Raw genomic sequence first — 17,751 nt, forward strand, 5'->3', positions numbered from 1 at the left:
TGAGTGTGAGCTGTCCAGCCTTATAAAAATCACAGAGCTCTGTTGGTGTGAGTTCTCTGATGTTATGTCTATGTTTTATCAGTCCTTACTAATGTGGGACACAGTTTGCTTAAGAAGAATTTACACAAAACCGTACCCTAAGGACTATAGGACAGGGACTGGAGGGATGACTCAGGAGTTGAGAGCACTGCCTGCTCTTCCAGAGGACCTGGGTTCAATTCCCAGCACCTATATAGCAGCTCATAACTATCTCTAACTCCAGTCCCTTGGATCCAATGGTCACTTCCGGCCTCTGTGTGCAGGAACCAGGCATGCATGTGGTGCGCGCGCACACACACACACACACACACACACACACACAGAGCCAAAATTTCATATGTATGAAATAAAGCGTGTAGGACATGTTTGTGTAGTGTCTGCAGTTTTGCCACTTGAGCCTGTATACCATAAAGATTATGTGAGTGAAACTGGCTGAAGATCTACTTTCCAAAGGGTAAGAGAAGAGCAAAAATTATCAAGTATGGCCTTTTTCTGTGGCATGCAGTAGGGTAAACTCAAAAATGGAAAGAAGTAGGAAAGTGATTTAAAATGAGCTCAGAATTGCATGAGGGGAGATTTAAAAGCCATAACTGTAAATACTTGGTAGAGCCTAAGAAGTTCCTAGGATTATGCATTTTTTTGAGCTTTGAGTGTGCAGTTTTAAGCTTTTAATAACTTAGTTTTTATAGCCTATAGTATCATAGGGGGATTTTATAGGTAATTAATGAGATCACAATAAAGTTGAAAAAATTATGATTCAGATTAAATAGTCCTGAATTTATATGTTTGTTTGCTTTGCTATTTCTTCAGGTAAGTGATTACTAAATGTAGCTGTTTTAAGACAGTAGACGTACAGCTTTTAATGACATCTGAGTACCTCAGATGTAACACAAGCATGTTCTTCATCAGAGATTCTGGACGTAAATGCTGTATTCCAATTTTAAATGGCCACTGGCCTGCTGTTGAGAACTCTCATATCTAAGTGTGACTGGCTATATTTAAACCTTTTATTCCAGAACTGCCTTTCAAAACTCTTGTGATAAACCTGGTTTGAACATGGACACTAATTTCTTTTTACTCATGAATAAATGAAATGGACTCAAATATCTAACAGGATTTAGATTTGATATAAGGAAAACCTTTGAGGGTACTAATTTGATCATTATAGGATAGTAAAAGGGAGAATTGTTAAAACCAGGTCAGAGCACTCAGTTTTTCTGGGTCACCCCTGGGGACATGGAAATAGCTGTGGTAGTACAGAGCTCCGTACTGTGGCGATGGCTATTGTAAACTTCCTTTTTGCAGTGTTAAGAGTATTTATTGCCTACCTGCCATTGACTTGCAGGGTATGTTTAAGCTCTCCTTGCTCCGTTGACTGATGATCAATGCTCTTCCATAACTCTGAGCTCAGAGTGGTACTCTATTTTAAGAAGAATCTCATCAGTATTGCCACAGCCATAGATGTATCCAGAAGCTAATTTAAAGGACCCTTGGCATCCATATTGTTTACTTCTCAAAGGAAACTACCGAATGGGTTATTTCTAATGAAGAAAATGTGATAGTAGGGAAGAGAGCCTTAAGTAAAACTTATTTCCCTCCTTTCCGTGTCTTTATTCTTGGCATTTGAAGTGATGGTAACTAGTAAAATTGGCCAATTAGTTCCAGCCATAAAGATGGCTCTAAAGCTGCTTGCAGAATCCCCTGGAAAGATCCAAGAGCAGACTTTGCACACTTGGAGAAAGAACTCTTTCAAGATGTGTAAAATCTTCACATAAACAGTGCTATCAAAAAGATTTTGGTGTCTTTATAAGTCTTATTGGGGGAGTTTTCTCATGTATTAAACACACCAGAATAAACAACAAGTGTTTTGTGGGAATAAAAGCTTTGTCATGTTCTGTCGCACACATCTCAGTGTCTCCGTGGCTCTACAGACGGCACAATTAGGAGTTCTTTCTCTGTTTTCTGAAGAGGAGCAGACTTACAAATGCAGTTGATCAGATGAAGTAATACTTTAAAAAAAAAAAGTGAGTTGTGTTTGGAATCCCTGTTGATAACATATTGTTGGGTCCAGGGGGGTCTAATAAACCAGAAGCAAACTTTATTCTGGAAACCAGATTCCAGGAAAACCAGAAGCTTTTAACCAAAACTTAAAAATAAAATAAAACAAAACAAAACAAAAAACACCGCAGGGCACAGAAGCTTATCAGCTAGCTGAGACTATAGCCAGAGATGGTGTTTGTTAGGCTGTGGCAAAAGGCCGGTTTCTGAACCCATCTTTTTATAGTAGGGGCACCAAGCATTAGGTCTGAACAAAGGAATTTTTACAATCTCAAGGTAAAACTCACATACAAATTGCCTTATTTTCCAATCTCCATTAACGGAGTTTTTCAGTTAAATTAGTAATCTATTGTCTGCCTTGGTACTTCAGGCAGTGTTTACTGAAGCCCTGTGCTCTCTCCTTTGATGCTGCCAGTTTCACATAGCAGGGAAGATGCATAACCCAGAGTTTATATATCTATTTCCTAAAAGTTGACTCAGCGCATATCCGTAGGCTAGCTCTCAGTTTGCAGAGAGATGCTTTGGTATAGATATGAATAATTTGCATTGGTATGGATTTTATGGTCAATTTTGTTATATGTATATGATTTTTGATCTTGATTAAGGTATTGTGATTGTGTAGTTCATTTAAAAATGTAATGTATAATTAGGAAATATAGGTTGTTAATGGATAATCATTGCTAATAGTTAAGCTTGTAGTCATGTTAGTTAGATTTTCTAGATATATAGAGATATATTTCAATTAGATAGGCATTCTTCATATCTTTCAAAGACTGCAGAATATGGCATTTAAAATATTTTAATAACTTAGGACTTTTCATGACAAGGAGACACGTCTGCTCCTGGCAGCACCAGCTACTTCAAGAGGAAGATGGGCATCGAAGAGGATCCTTATGGAGTTTGATAGCCATTTGGGCAAGAAACTGCTCTTGCCTGGACTGTTGCATAAACTGGACACAGAGAACCCGCAGAGAGAGGACTGCTGAACTTGCCTAAAGGTGAGATGGTCTTTCGGGGTTCCTGATTCATGAAAGAGTCTGCGAGACATTCTGCAGGACACAGCAGAAAATGACTGAACTGTCTTTGAAATTTCCTGCTTCATGGAAATGTCTCTGGATACCATGGGCCTGTAGGCCGAAGATGGATGCCCCAACGGTACAGAGGAACTTTGGGTGACTGTCCAGGCAGCGAGATGTCTCTGTCATTTCTAGAGTTTTCTTATTTCTTGTTTACTTAGGTAGTATTATATCCTTCTGGAGTCTTTGATGGAGTTGAAGAATGAATAGATAGTTATAGTTTTCCTTAGTTATGATAAGAGATAAAATAGATATAAATATTGTAACTGTAATTCTTACTTGATAACTGTTTTGTTATATGTAATTTTACTATGTTAAAGTTAAAGCCTTTCTTTTTTTGTTTAAACAGAAAAAGGGGAAATGATGGAGGTGGGTCTTGTATCTTATCTGTTGATTTCATTGGTTAATAATAAAGAAACTGCCTCGGCCCTCATAGGACAGAAAATTAGGTAGGCGGAGTAGACAGAGGAGAATGCTGGGAAAAAGAAGCTGAGTGAGTGAGTCGCCATGATGCTCCCACTCCAGACAGACGCAGGTTAAGATCCTCTCTGGTAAGCCAGCTCATGGGCTACACAGAATATTAGAAATGAGTTAGAACAATATGTAAGAGCTAGCCAATAAGAAACTGGACCTAGCCGGGCCAGGCAGTGTTTGAAAGAATACCGTTTCCGTGTAATTATTTCTGGGTATACACTAGCCATGCGGGCGGCCGGGTGCCGGGGACGCAGCCCTGCCGCTCCTATTTCAACACTTTGGCCTTGGAATAGAGCTATGGGTTGTAGAGCGAAACAACTCACTGTTAATAGTTAATTCTCAAGCTGCCGAGACAGCTGCTGACAGTCTGTTCTCATTCTCCTAGACTTACAACTTTATATTTCTGTATTTTTAACATTCTTATTTTTGGAATCTACATTTTTATATTTTTATTCTTGGACTCTTCAGTATTAGAGTACCTCTTGTTCTGTCAGTGTGGGTAACTGTTTTGGTAATGGTGTACCTTCATTCTGCCAAGTGCACAAGTGCAGAGCTGCCTAAGCAGCCTGGCCGGAGGGGTTTGGCAGAGCATACACTAAGATGCTGCTCTTTGCTAGATATAGCAACTATTTATATATGTTTCTGATGTTTTATTATATAATTCACTTCATTTCTTTATTAGGATGAATATTTGAAAATGGAAGATAAGGAAATAAATCTTGAACCAATGAGGAATGAATCTTTAAGCTCCACAGATATTCATGTATTCAAATCATTAAATCTCAAGTGTAAAATTGGAATTTTTTTCTGAAAAAAGCCTTTATGTTTAAGACGGTTTATAAGAAAGGGGGAAATGTGCTCTTACATGTAAATAATTTCAATGGGGACTGCTAGTACTAATAACTCGAGGCCAGTAGATCATCATGTAAATTATGTCCTGAAGCTGACCCTTAGAAAATACGTTACGTTAGTCACATTAGGAGTTCAGTTTGATTTTAGGAATTTCAAAATTGACCGTAAAAATTTGCTTCAGGTAAGAACCTGTAGATAAGCATCGAGAGGTTTGTTTTTTAGCTGACTGTTTCTGGGAAAATAAGTATGTGAAGTGATGCAGAAAATCCATCTGGACAGCTGGGCCCGGCCTCTTCCGAGGGTAGGGAGCGCGGATGAACTGTCCACGAGGGTCCCTCCTCATCTCTTTGTCACTCAAAATAGTTTACTTTCACATGAATGCAAATAACTATTTTTATCATGAAAAGTATTTTAAGCTTATTTGTTATTAATTTTGTATTCAGAATTAGTTACAAATTTTGTATTCAAAATTAGTTACAAATAATTAAAAGCCTATAGGCAAAAACATAGCTGCAATGTGGTGTGAGTGAACACTTTTGGAGAGCCTGATTTAACAGGACTGATGTGAGGCTTTAGATCTTCCAACTTTAACTGCTCCCCCAGTTCCGTTTGATTACTTGACCCAGCTGACGCTGGTGTGTCAAAACCAAGAGCAGCTAGTTGTCTTTCTTTAGTTTCTTCCGTAGACTTGAGCTGGCCTTGCTCTGCTTCCCACCAGTGGTTGCAGAAGGTCAGGTGGCATTTCTTGTTTGTATGGTGCTCCTTTTCCTGTGTATTCATTTCCTCCCCACAGTCTGGTAGTCCTTCTCACACTGTAGCTCTTGGCCTGGTCCCCACCACAGCCGTGACATTCTGTGCTGCTGTATTCTCCCATGGTCCTTGACATTTTAGTCCATACAGCTTTTGTTATCTGCATTTTTGCGATTTTTGTAATGACCCCAGAACAGCCTTTATCTGAAATTTAAATGGGACAGAAATTCCTTGGCTTCTCCCTGTCAATTTTCCCTTCCCCATATGTTATGTACGTATGTATGTTTCGATAATAATAAATCATTTTTAATGGGACTGGCAACTGTTATGAAACCAGATGAGGTCAGGAGTTGCTGCCTCGCTACACTGGAACTTGAAGCTTCCTCACTACCAGTGGACAGGGTTTTCCTTATTTTCTTGTGTTCTGATACAGAGTTCAGTGGTCAAATTATAAGATAATAACAGTTAAAATAGTTACTATTTTTACACACTGCAGCTGTGGTAATTGCCTTTTAAATATTGTTTCAGTACCCTTGTGAGGACGATAGCATTACCTGTTTCCAGGGGCAGACAAACCTTCTCATGGGTTTCTATTTCACCACGGTCATACAGCTAGTGACAAAGGATTCCAAGACACTTTCTCTTGTCTTAGAGTATCTGGCTTCCAGGTTTTTTACAACTAGTGTATGGTCCACCATCCTTGCATCTAACTAGTCAGAGATGAGGGGTTCTGACGATCTGGAGAAGAGACTGGCCTGTGTCTGCTGTTGTATCCATTTCATGGTAAAGCACAGGAATCGAGCTTTAGTGTTTCATTTGCACTTACCTTAACCCTTCTTGCCCTCCCTCCCCTACTTCCCATGGGACCTCACTTTGTACCTGGTGTGCCCTTGAGCCCCTTGCCTTTTGACTCAGCTGCAGGAGCGCCAGAGTAACAGGTGTGCACCCAGCCCAGGTGCATGTTTTGCAAAAACTCCACCCTTAATTTCTTTTCTTTGGAGTGGAAAACATTGTAATTGTGACTTTAATTTTCAAGTCAATGTTGCCCATTTCTCAGCTCCTTATCAGAGACGAAGAATAGCAATATAACAACCAGGACAGATTCATTTTCCTCTGTGGGAAATCTCATCTCTATAGGGAAACGCTCTTTAAAGTGAGATGATTTTAAAATCAAACAACTTGAGTAAAGATGGAGAATGTGGAGCTCGAACCAGAGGGCAGCACTGGTGTTGGGTTCTCCGTATGTACATACACAAGTCTTAGAACTGGGACAGTATATTTAAGCCTTTGACTGCATCACCAGAAAAGTAGTAATTTCTCCATAAGAGCATTTGGGGGTGATGGCCCTTGGAATAAATGACACATGAATGGGACAGACAGGCCTGTGGGTGCACTTGATCTCTTGGCCATTATTCAGTTGAGTGAGGCTTTTAAACACCTCAGCCTAGTGAACAGTGTGAGCCCTCTCCCAGAGTTTCCGGTTGCTGCTGTTTTAAATTTTACTTACTGGTTTTTCTTTTCTTTTCTTTCTTCCTTTTTCTTTTCTTTCTTTCTTTCTTTTTTTTTTATATATTGTAGCTTCGGTTAGAAATTTTCGTGGGATGAGAAATGTAATTATTTGGATATTAAAGGGTTGCTTTAGAATTTTGACTATCATTAGGAAGAAGGTTTTAAAGACTGGAATTCCATTGTCTTAGAAGAAGTAAGAAATATTTATTGATTCCCAAATGGGGCTGGAGAAACTTTCCCTCTTTAGAAGGCTGTGAATGACTCAGCGAGAGCTCTGGTGAGCTTGGCTGAACCGAGCTGCTAATAGTTATTTAATGTTATTCGTCAGTGTGAATGAGTCGCTGTAGATTTTCCTTTTAATCTCTTTGAATTGCAGGCTCATAAACCTCTCTGACGAGCCTGCCAGTGTTGTCTTAGATCCCACTGTTGAGACAATGGAGCCACAGAATTCTTTCACCTCTTGTTGTCAGACAAACCCAATAGAATGCCAGGTCAGAAGGGCCCATACTTCTAAAGACTGAAAGATTCTTTTTCAAGTAACCACATAAATTATGTGATTTTATCATTATATTCCTTAGGAACCTCACTCTAACTATAATGCCCTGCTTTTGATACATAAAAGTAAAATTGGAAGGTGGGGGGTTGGGGATTGTCTTGTCTCATTTGGCTAAGCTTGTCAGTATGCCACAGTGTGAACAGACCTTCATATTCCTAGATAATCAAAAGAGTTGAACCCATTTTCTAATAAAGAATCAAATTGTGCAGTCACTGCACTCAAGATAGAGTAAGCACACCAAAGCCAGCAATGTGTTCTTACAAGTGGCTATGGGTTGTTTTGTCCTTTTGGGGTTTTGTTTCTTTCCTCTGTTTTTGTTGTTGCTTTATGTTTCTTTTTTTTTTTTTTTCCTTTTTCAAATAGTTATTGCCATTATGTAGGGAAAAAGGGATTCAATTTTAAAATCTTGGATTTAAAGTGTGTTCCTTTTCTCGATGTTAGTAGTGTCAAGTTTTCACAGGAACACTTTGAGGTGGGGTTTGCATTTCTAGTCTGCTTACTAAAAGACGTCATTGCAAGGAACAAAATGTGTGTGTGTGTGTGTGTGCACGTGTGTGTGCGAGAAAGAGAGAGAGAGAGAGAGAGAGAGAGAGAGAGAGAGAGAGAGAGAGAGAGACTGCAAAAGAAAACAAGCACATCTGTTTTGAAGATGCCGTGCCTGATTACTACAGAATTATCAGACCGCTTTGCTTTCAGGGCTCCTGCAAGTGGCTTTAGTAGACAGGGAAGAATTAAGATTTTAATTACAACCACAGTGGTGGACAAGCAGAGATCATTGTTTTAAAAGAAAGAAAGAAAAACACGCTGATTTGCTTGTACTCCTTCCTTATAATTGTAGTGGGGGTTGGGGTGGTTGGGTGGAATTTGCTGTTCCCCTATCCTTGGACACCTGCCCTCAACAAAGGATCTCGGTGACCCCCCACTGCCCACATTTAGATTCACCTTTTACTTTTCCTGTCCCTGGTCTGCTCATTATGCGGTCCTCCAGGGATCCAATTTTCCCCTGAGCTAATCACCCCAGCCTTTTCAGAAGTGGTTAGATTATTGTCTTTTCAAAGGACAATCACTTATTTCTAATTTTAAAAATGGGACCACTAGAATTTGGGATACACTGCTTTTAAAACCTTTCTGTTGAAGTGTAGCATGTGTATGTGCAGAGAGGTGCAGAAATCTCATGTCACCAGAAGCACACCAATTTAACTAGGAAGCTCCCACGACTTGTGGGCAGCACACCTTGCCCCTCCACACTTTTCCTGGGATGTTTCATGCTTGTTGATGTCAGATTCTGATTTTTAAAACCACTCACAGAGTTTTGTGCACACAGTATCAAATGAGCAACATTTATGTTTCCATACTCACAAAACTCCAATATATTCCTTTCAACTCTGATCTTTGGCAAAAAAGTAATCATTTTTGTGTTTTCTTTTCTTCACCATGAGATGGGCTATGCTAATCTTTTAACTAAGAATAGGTGCTACTCTAAGGACCCTGTGCAGAGGGACAAGAGGAAGGAAAACTAATGAAATGTGGTTGAATGATAGAGTGGTACACCAAAAAGTAACTAGATCAGAATAACAGTTGCTTCCCAGGAGAAAAGCCGAAATTTGCAAGATAGTTCTCATTTATTATTTATTTTTAAATACAATGGCACCATGGGCATTTATGAATGTTCATCCTTTTAACACAGTATATTCTGGATATCCAAGTTAGATCAGGCTGAGAAAGCTGATTTCCCCAATCTACTCTGCTTCAGTTGGGTTCAGAGAATACGAAAACACAAGATACCCTAGTAACTTAGTTGCAAATTGATACTTGTTTGTTCTCCAAAAAGGTCTTTTCACTATGAATTATCTTTATTTTTCAAATATTAATTTCTTAATTCTAGCAAAGCTGACCCTTCTGAATAAGAGATTAAAACATAAGAATTTTTTTCTGTCCCTGAGACTTTCAAATTGAGTATATATATATAGGTGGCACATACCTATAATCCCAGCACTTGGGAGGCAGAGGCAGGTGGATTTCAGTGAACTCAAGGCCAGCCTGATCTACATACTAAGTGTCAAGATAGCCAGAGCTATGTAAAGAGGCCCTGTCTCAAAGAGGGGAAAAAAAGGAAAGAACAAGTCAAGTAGGCATGGTGGCTCTTCCCTATAATTTCAACATTCAGGAGGCAGAAAGACTGCCATGAATTCAAGGCCAGCATAAGCTACATGTAGTATGTTCAAGTGTGGCCTGGACTATAAAGTAAGACCTGGTCTTCTCAGGGGGGGGGGGAAGGAGGAAGAAGCTAGAACAGGTAAGCAAATATACTTTGTATAGGATATGCAAAGTAAGTTTGTTTAGGAACTGCTTAGCATACTATAAATTATTTATAAGCTATTCAGTGGGCATAGATAGATGGAAGAGCTATCTTGACCACAAGAGAAAGTCTGTGTCTTGATTTTAATAGACTGTTGGTACCCAGTAAATATGATGTAGTATACTATTTGACATAGTTTAGTAGGAAACTATGGTAGGTTCAAAATATTGTATAATCTTTTCATTTATTTTTAAGTCATGTAACTCACCAATACATTCTGAACGGGTAGTTATTACATATAATTAAGTTGCTGGCATGCAGACAACAGAACAAAGTGAGAAGACTAGTGAGACAGCTAACGACGTTTGGAGTCAGGGAAGTTGCTGAATTTTAGTAATGGGCTCTTTTTTTCTTAAGCATTAACTTCTAAAAGAACAATAGACACATATAGGAATACAGAAATAAGGTTTCCCATCTGTGGTTGCTTTCTTTGCTCAAAGTCTATGTGCTTTAAGTGAGATTTCATGCTTCTACTACCCAGACCATACTCCTATTATATTTAGATATATTCATGGCTTAGACCCCTCAATCTGTAGAGGAATTCTTTGGCCCAGGAAATAGCAAAAGATGCACAGAACACAGCTGTGCTGTGGGATTACCAAAGTAGCAAAGTCCCCTCTCTTTAGTTTCTCTTTACTCTTTTGCCAGCAGATGAGCAGTGGCCCCCTGTGTTTGTAGAGCTTTGCTCTTTACAGCATCTCTGGCCTGATCTCATTTGATTTGAAAAATACCCATTAGTCTGCTTGAGCTGCCCTAACAAAACACTGTAGACCGCGTAGCTGAGCAGAATTTATTTCTCATGGTTCTGGAAGCTGAAAAGTTCAAGATCAAGGTGTTGGTCAGTTCTATTCCTTATGCGGCCTGTTCTTCTGGCTTGCTATTGTTCTTTTATGGACTTTCTTCTGTCCCTGGTGGACATGGACTAAAAGCTCTCTGCCTCTGTGCTGATGTCAAAAGCATTAAGCTAGTTTGAAAACAGTTCATAATATGGGTTTGAATGGCCATACTGGAGACGCATTATGAGGATTCCTCATTATCAAATTGTCTCATTTTGTATTCTACAGAAGCTGAACTAAGAAGTATGGGGCCAGTAGACACACAAGTCTACCTTGAAGAAATGTCCTGGAACAAAGGTTGGATTTTAGTTTATTTTGTTGTATCCACACTGAAGAGAAATATAAGGGTTTATATTTATTTATATTATCTATCTAGATCTATCTATCTATCTATCTATCTATCTATCTATCTATCTATCTATCTATCTATCTATCGAGAGCTTTACCTTTCTACATACATCTTTGTTGGGCCTGCTATTATCAACTTTGCTTATATGCAAATATGACCCATTTCTCGTTATTTTCTATTCCAATTAAGTATATAAATGTTTCTTTTTCATTTTTTTACTGCTTTAATTTTTGCATTATTATCTGTAATAAGGTTAAAGAAAAAAATTTAAAAGTTATAATATTCTTCATGCTGACAAAGTAAGTTCCTGTCAGAATTTCTTTTTGCCCTATATGGGATCAGAAACTATACGAGAGGCCTCTTAATGTTCAGGCCCTCTGCTTTAAAAGAGCTTGCTGTTTTTCTTTGCCCTCTCTTTCACTGTTTGCTTTTATCTGAGCCAAGGCTTCATGTGTAGCCTGATCTCATCTCATCTGAAAATAACTGTTAGCTTAGAATGACCTTGAGCTTCTGAAAGCCAGGACTACAGGCACAAGCCACCACACACTGTTATGCTAGGACTTTCCTAACACTGTTTGATTGTCCTTAAGAAAAATCTCTTGCTCCCCTTGCCTTCCATAAAGTCATGTCTTCTTTCCATTTTCTTTTACTAGAATATTAAAATTGCATTAACCAATATAATTCCCACATTCTTCTGTTCTTTGAAATTGTTCTGATTGCACATTATTAAATTAGGAAACACCACTTATTAAGTGGAAGTCGTGACCATTATACTTCAGTACTTCTCTGGGAAAATACAATTACTAGTTCTTAGAATTTTGTGTCTACTCTTAACTCTGTCAGTTTGTTTTTCAGCTTAGGGTTCCATTCCCCTCAAGGCTAATAGAAACTCACTAATGAATGTAGTGCTGTTATAGACACAGCCATCCTTCTTGAAACCAAGCTTCATTTTTCATGGCAAATTCTTTACATAGTAATCTATGAAGAGAGCACAAGCATTATTGACTTAGAAGAAGAATCGTGTCTTTGCCTAGAGAACCACTCTGTGTTTAGCCACCCAAGTGAAATTCTGGGGTATGCTCATATTTACTATGAATAACCAGAGTTCTGTGTCTTTCTTGTAAATAAGAGGAGGGATAACTTCCGTGGAAGCAAGAGTGGCCTGTTCTTCATTGCTAACTTCTGGAGAGACACACTAGAATGTAACAATTATTTGAGATTTGTCCAACTAAATATATTTTTAAAAAATATACTTTGGGGGCTGGAATATATATACTCTTGGCTTGCATTTAGATGTTTCACTGGTTCAGAACACTGGCTGCTTTTGCAGAAGATATGGGTTCAATTCCCAGTACCCATGTGGCAGTTCACAGATGTCTGTTCCAGTTCCAGGGGATTTAGCACCTTCTTCTGACTCCTGCTGGCACTGCACACATGTGGTACACAGACATTCATGCAGACAGAATATCCATCTATACATAAACAAATTTAATTTTGTTTGTTTCTTTTTTTTTTTTTTTCTCAAGACAGGGTTTCTCTGTGTAACAGCCCTGGCTCTCCCAGGACTCCCTCTGTAGACCATGCTGGCCTCAAATGCCTGCCTCTGCCTCCCAAGTGCTGGGATTAAAAAACGTGCACTACCATAGACTGGTTACAAATTTAATTTTTTAAAAAATATAGTTTGAGTCCTTATTAATCATTAGATGTTTATTTGCTCATTAAAAATTAGTTCTTGATGTAGTTTATACTTTGCTTGCTAATGTTGTCTAATAGCATGAAATTATTAAAAGCTGATTTTTGTAATTTTTTTCATTGATATTTGAGCATTTTGATTATGTAGTTTTAAGATTTTATTTAATTTTCTTTTGTTTTCTTAAGGGAGGGTCTCATGTAATCTATATTAGTGTCAAACTGGCAAGACAGAGGTGGAAAACCCTGAACTCTTGATCCTCCCACTCTCTTCCGTCAAGTGCCAGAATTACAGACATGTCTCACCATGCCCAGTCTAAAATTTTATTTTAAATTCAAAACATGGATTGGTGGTTTAGTCAATAAATACATGGATTCTCTGATACAAATGGAAATTCCCACATAGTAAAGCCAGTACAGAAAAGGGGATCACACCAAGAAAAGGGGATCACACCAAGAATTGTCAGAAGGGCCGGGCAGTGGCGGTGCACGCCTTTAATCCCAGCACTCGGGAGGCAGAGGCAGGCGGATCTCTGTGAGTTCGAGACCAGCCTGGTCTACAAGAGCTAGTTCCAGGACAGGATCCAAAACCACAGAGAAACCCTGTCTCGAAAAACCAAAAAATGTCAGAAGGATGTCTTCCCCTGGGTCATTGTGGGAGGAGGTGTACTTGCCCACATGCAGGCCACAGGTTGATGGTAGAATGTTCTCTCAGTTGCTTCTCCACATTATTTTTTGAGTCTTTTCACTGAGTCCAGTTCTCCGATTGGCTAATCTGTGTCTACGTGTTTCCACTCTCTCCTGATCCACCAATACAGGGGTTATAGGTATGTGCGACCACAGCTGGCCTTTATGTGGGTGCTGGGGATTAAACTCAAATCCTCCTGGTATGCAGTAAGCACTCTACCCACTTAGTTATTTCCAAAGCCTCTCCTAAAATCATCTTTCTAGTAAAAACATCCACAGAACCCTAGCCGTGGACAGTGAATCAATAAGAAGCATAGTTATATGCATAATCTTCGATAGCTCAGCCTGGGGCTATGGCACATTGCTACAGTGCTTACCTAACATGCATGAGGCCCTTGATTAATCCCCATTACTGCCAAGAGGAGAAAGGGGATGATTAAAACAGAGTATCTTTGGTACTCATTTAAATTAAGTTATAAAGATGGACATTATCCTTACCCTCCTGAGAAAAATGAGCAATATCTGTATGAAGTCTGGATTCTGACAGGAGTATTAAAAACTGATATAGGTTTGAAACTAACTATATGGTTAGAAAAAAGCAGTATTAGCATATGAAGCTAATAAAGGTCTATCAGGAGGGCAGTTTTAATCCTTCAGGGTCATTTTCACAATGGCCTTGGGTGGTGAAGATCTAACAAAGGAGAAGTCATGAGTGTGCACATGAGAGACATGGCCCAACAGTGCATTTTCTTATGCTGAAAACATGTCTCTGGAAATACTGGGACACTGGAGCTAAGCTTTGCATGGTGATTTTGATGACTACATCCAAAATGGTTTATATAAAAATACTGCATTAAGACTTCAGTGAAGATAAGAAATTTCAGCAAGATGTGAAGATGAACTCCCAGGTGGCCCATGGTGCCTTCTGTACCACTTATGAAATGTGTCATCTCAGATTGCTTGTGTTCATTGAGGTAGTGTTGCGGGAAGGGCTGCTTGTTCTTCCTGGCTGCCCGGCTAGCTTACACCCAAAATAATACAGAAGCCATATTAATTAAATTAATGCTTGGCCCATTAGTCCTAGCTTCTTATTGGCTAACTCTTATATTAATTTAACCCATTTTTATTAATCTGTGTATCACCATGTAGCAGTGGCTTACCAGGTAAAATTCCCAGCACCTGTCTCTGGTGGCTCCATGGTGTTCCTGACTCTGCCTCTTTTCTAAGCATGCCATTTAGTCCCCCACCCCCCCATTCCCCGCCTACCTAAGTTCTGTCCTATCAACAGGCCAAAGCAGTTTCTTTATTCATAATGTTAATCGCAGCACACAGAGGGGACTCCCACATCAAGGTAGTAAAGGTATGTGTTGTGGGGACTTACTTTAGGATACCTAATGGCATATATATAATTTTATATGGATTATGTTATATAATATATATATTTATACAATAAATATATATGCCAAGAAAGAGAGAGAGAGAGAGAGAGAGAGAGAGAGAAAGAAGGAAAGAAAGAAAGAAAGAAAGAAAGAAAGAAAGAAAGAAAGAAAGAAAGAAAAGTCCAGTACCAAAGCCAGGTATGGTGGCTTCTTTACTTTTTGAGACAGGGTCTCACTATGTACATCTGGCTGTCATGGAGCTCATTATGTATACCAGGCTGGCTTCAAACTCACTGAGACCCACCTGCCTCTGTTTCCCAAGTACTAGGATTAAAAGCTTGGGTCACCACAACCTGTCATCCCAACACTTAGGAGGCTAAGGCAGGAATATTGCAGAGTTCAAGGCTATTCAGTAAGACCCTGTCTCAAACAAACCAAAAATATATGAACAACCAACCAACCAACTAAATAAATAAATGGAAGAAGACAGCAAGAGCAAAAAGGAAAGAGAAAAGGCTTGACAGATCTGAGCCCTGCACGGTGGAAGAGCCAACACATGTACTTTATCTTCTCAGCTCTGCACATGGCATGGCACATGCACAATAAATAATATCAGTAATAATAACTAAATTTTAAAGAAAATCAATTTTAGATAATGACTTTGAAACATGCTATATATATGCTGGTTTAAACAGGGGAGACATTTACATTTTTTTTTCTTTTGGTTTACTGAGATAGGGTTTCCTTGTGTAGCCTTGGCTGTCCTGGCACTCACTTTGTAAACCAAGCCTTGAACTCAGAGATCCACCTGCCTCTGCCTCCAGAGTGCTGGGAGTAAAGTCATGTACAACCATGCCCGCTGATATTTGCATTTCTAAGTTCGAAATGAAATTATTTTTTGTTTATGGAGAAAACACACACTGTGATAAAGGATAAAAAGTGAGAAGAGATTTATGTTTTCCTTTTGGATATGACAGCTCATAAAGTTAGCTTCATTGCCCATTTTTCCAAGACTGCATTTTCTACAGCGGAAGCACAAGGCAGCTGAATCTTATTTTTGCCTCTCCCTCCCTCCTCCCGCAGAGTGAGCTCTAAATGTAGTGGACTTTGAGCGTCAGCTGTAGCCTCCTGTGCCCACTGAACGTCATTTGTCTCTGTAAGTTGTGGGTGCAGTGAAGTCGATTCTGACCTGCTGAGTTCTGAGAACTGTGATACTTCCCAGAGAGAGTGAACTAGAGCAGCACTAGGTTCCGAGGTTTGCATTCAGAGGACAGACAGTAGAATCTAAATTTCCCATCTCCACCACTACCAGCAGGTGTGCAGCTACTGCCTGCAATTCTGGCACCCAGAGGCTGGGTCAGGATCACTAGGGTTCAAGGCCATCCTATGCTACATAGCATAACTGGCTTTACAAATAAAATTTAAGTATCTGGCAAAAGGGTTCAACAAATAACGGCACTTGTTGTCAAGCCTGACAACCTGAGTTGTCCCCGAACCCACATGGTGGAAGGGGAGAACTGGCTCCCACAAGTTGTTCTCTGACCTTCATACTCATACCGTGTCATATGGATATGAATGTATACGTGTATACATACACACAAACACAAATGTAATACACTTTAAAAGTACAAAGTAAAATTTAAAAATCACGTTATCAGTTGTACTTTTTGTATGTAATATTCCTATGGTACTTAAATTTTAACTACAAAGCAAACAGTTATATAACTCATAGGAAAAATCAAACAGTTCATATAGTATTGTATTTGAGTCACCTGATTGTAGAATGACATGGACAGCTTGAGGTAGCCCTCTTCTCCAGGAGACTTCAAGTACTGTGCCCCTTTTATCCTCACTGGAACATCTTAAATGCATTGCTGAGTATATAAAATTTGCAGAATTTTTTTTTTTTTTTTTTTTTTTTTGGTTTTTTTGAGACAGGGTTTCTCTGTGGCTTTGGAGCCTGTCCTGGAACTAGCTTTGTAGACCAGGCTGGTCTCGAACTCACAGAGATCCGCCTGCCTCTGCCTCCCGAGTGCTGGGATTAAAGGCGTGCGCCACCATCGCCCGGCCTGCAGAATTCTTAAGAAAACTAAAAGTTTCAAAGATTATTCTCAGCATCCTTTGCTCTATCCCCACCCGTGAATACTGAATACAGTGAACCAGTCCACCACCACAACTGATAGACTGTTTAGTAATAGATAAGTATGGAAAGACTGATCCTGTGCGAGAGAATCTTTCCAGCTCTCTTTTAAACTGATTTTTATCTGTGCCTGGCTTCTTTGTTTCATTTTACAGTTCTCTGGATCATGTTCTATATTTTGAATGGTTTTAGCAAAGTAGATGACTGTAAACATTTGAGGCATTATTCCTGTTTTCTTTTCAGATGATGGGTCTTTCTCTCTGACCTGCCGATGTGGGGGAAAATACACTGTCTCCAAGGATGAAGTGGAAGAAGTGAACTTAATTTCTTGTGATACGTGTTCACTGATTGTGGAACTTCTTCATCAGCACTGAACTGTGCACTCCTACAATCCTTTAATTAAGTCAGCATGGTCCAGAGGCCACTCGGGCTTCAAGGAAACAGGTGCTTTCTTACTACATGTATAAATTGCCAAGATAATATAAGATCTTCAAGCAAAGGCCACTTTAGATTAACAAATTAATTCAGTATTTTATATATATACATATATACATATATATATTTACAGGATATCACAAAAAGGACTTGGATTATATTTCTGGATTTTTATCTACCTTTTGTTTTCTCCTTGGTACAAAATAATAAAGTATTTATTTTTATATAGTTTATGTTTTTACTTTTTACAGTTTATTCTTTATAGTTACTAAGGGTTTTGTTTTTTGTTTTAATCTTTACAATGCATGTGCTTGTGTGCCTGTGTGTGTGCCTAGAGCACAGGACAATAAGTGAGTCTGTGAGGAGCTGATTTTTCTCTTCTTTCCCCACGTGGGTCCCAGAAGTCATATTTGGGTCCTCAGCCTCGTGGTGAGTGCCTTTACCTGCTGGACCATCTTGCTGTCTCTAATTAGGAAGCTGATGTAGAAGACAGTGCCCTGAGTCACTGAAGTTGTAGCCTATTGTGTATCTATTTCACACTCACAGGCATTTACATAGATTGG

At 39.2% G+C, this 17,751-nt stretch overlaps 1 protein-coding gene across 1 annotated transcript in view; it reads left to right on the forward strand.

Annotated features, from left to right (window-relative positions):
* Dnajc24 (DnaJ heat shock protein family (Hsp40) member C24) overlaps nucleotides 1–17,412 on the forward strand; it is a 41,121-nt gene extending 23,709 nt beyond the window's left edge. The window contains exons 4-5 of the mRNA XM_050147036.1: nucleotides 10,738–10,806; nucleotides 16,997–17,412. Coding sequence (XP_050002993.1) covers nucleotides 10,738–10,806; nucleotides 16,997–17,127 — 200 coding nt within the window. The 3' untranslated portion in view covers nucleotides 17,128–17,412. The remainder of the gene's footprint in view (nucleotides 1–10,737; nucleotides 10,807–16,996) is intronic.
* The last annotated feature ends 339 nt before the right edge of the window (nucleotides 17,413–17,751 follow it).

This window comes from Alexandromys fortis, unplaced genomic scaffold (assembly GCF_014885135.2).
Source record: "Alexandromys fortis isolate MF-2015 unplaced genomic scaffold, M_Fortis_MF-2015_v1.1 scaffold_12, whole genome shotgun sequence".
Classification (NCBI taxonomy): Eukaryota; Metazoa; Chordata; class Mammalia; order Rodentia; family Cricetidae; genus Alexandromys; species Alexandromys fortis.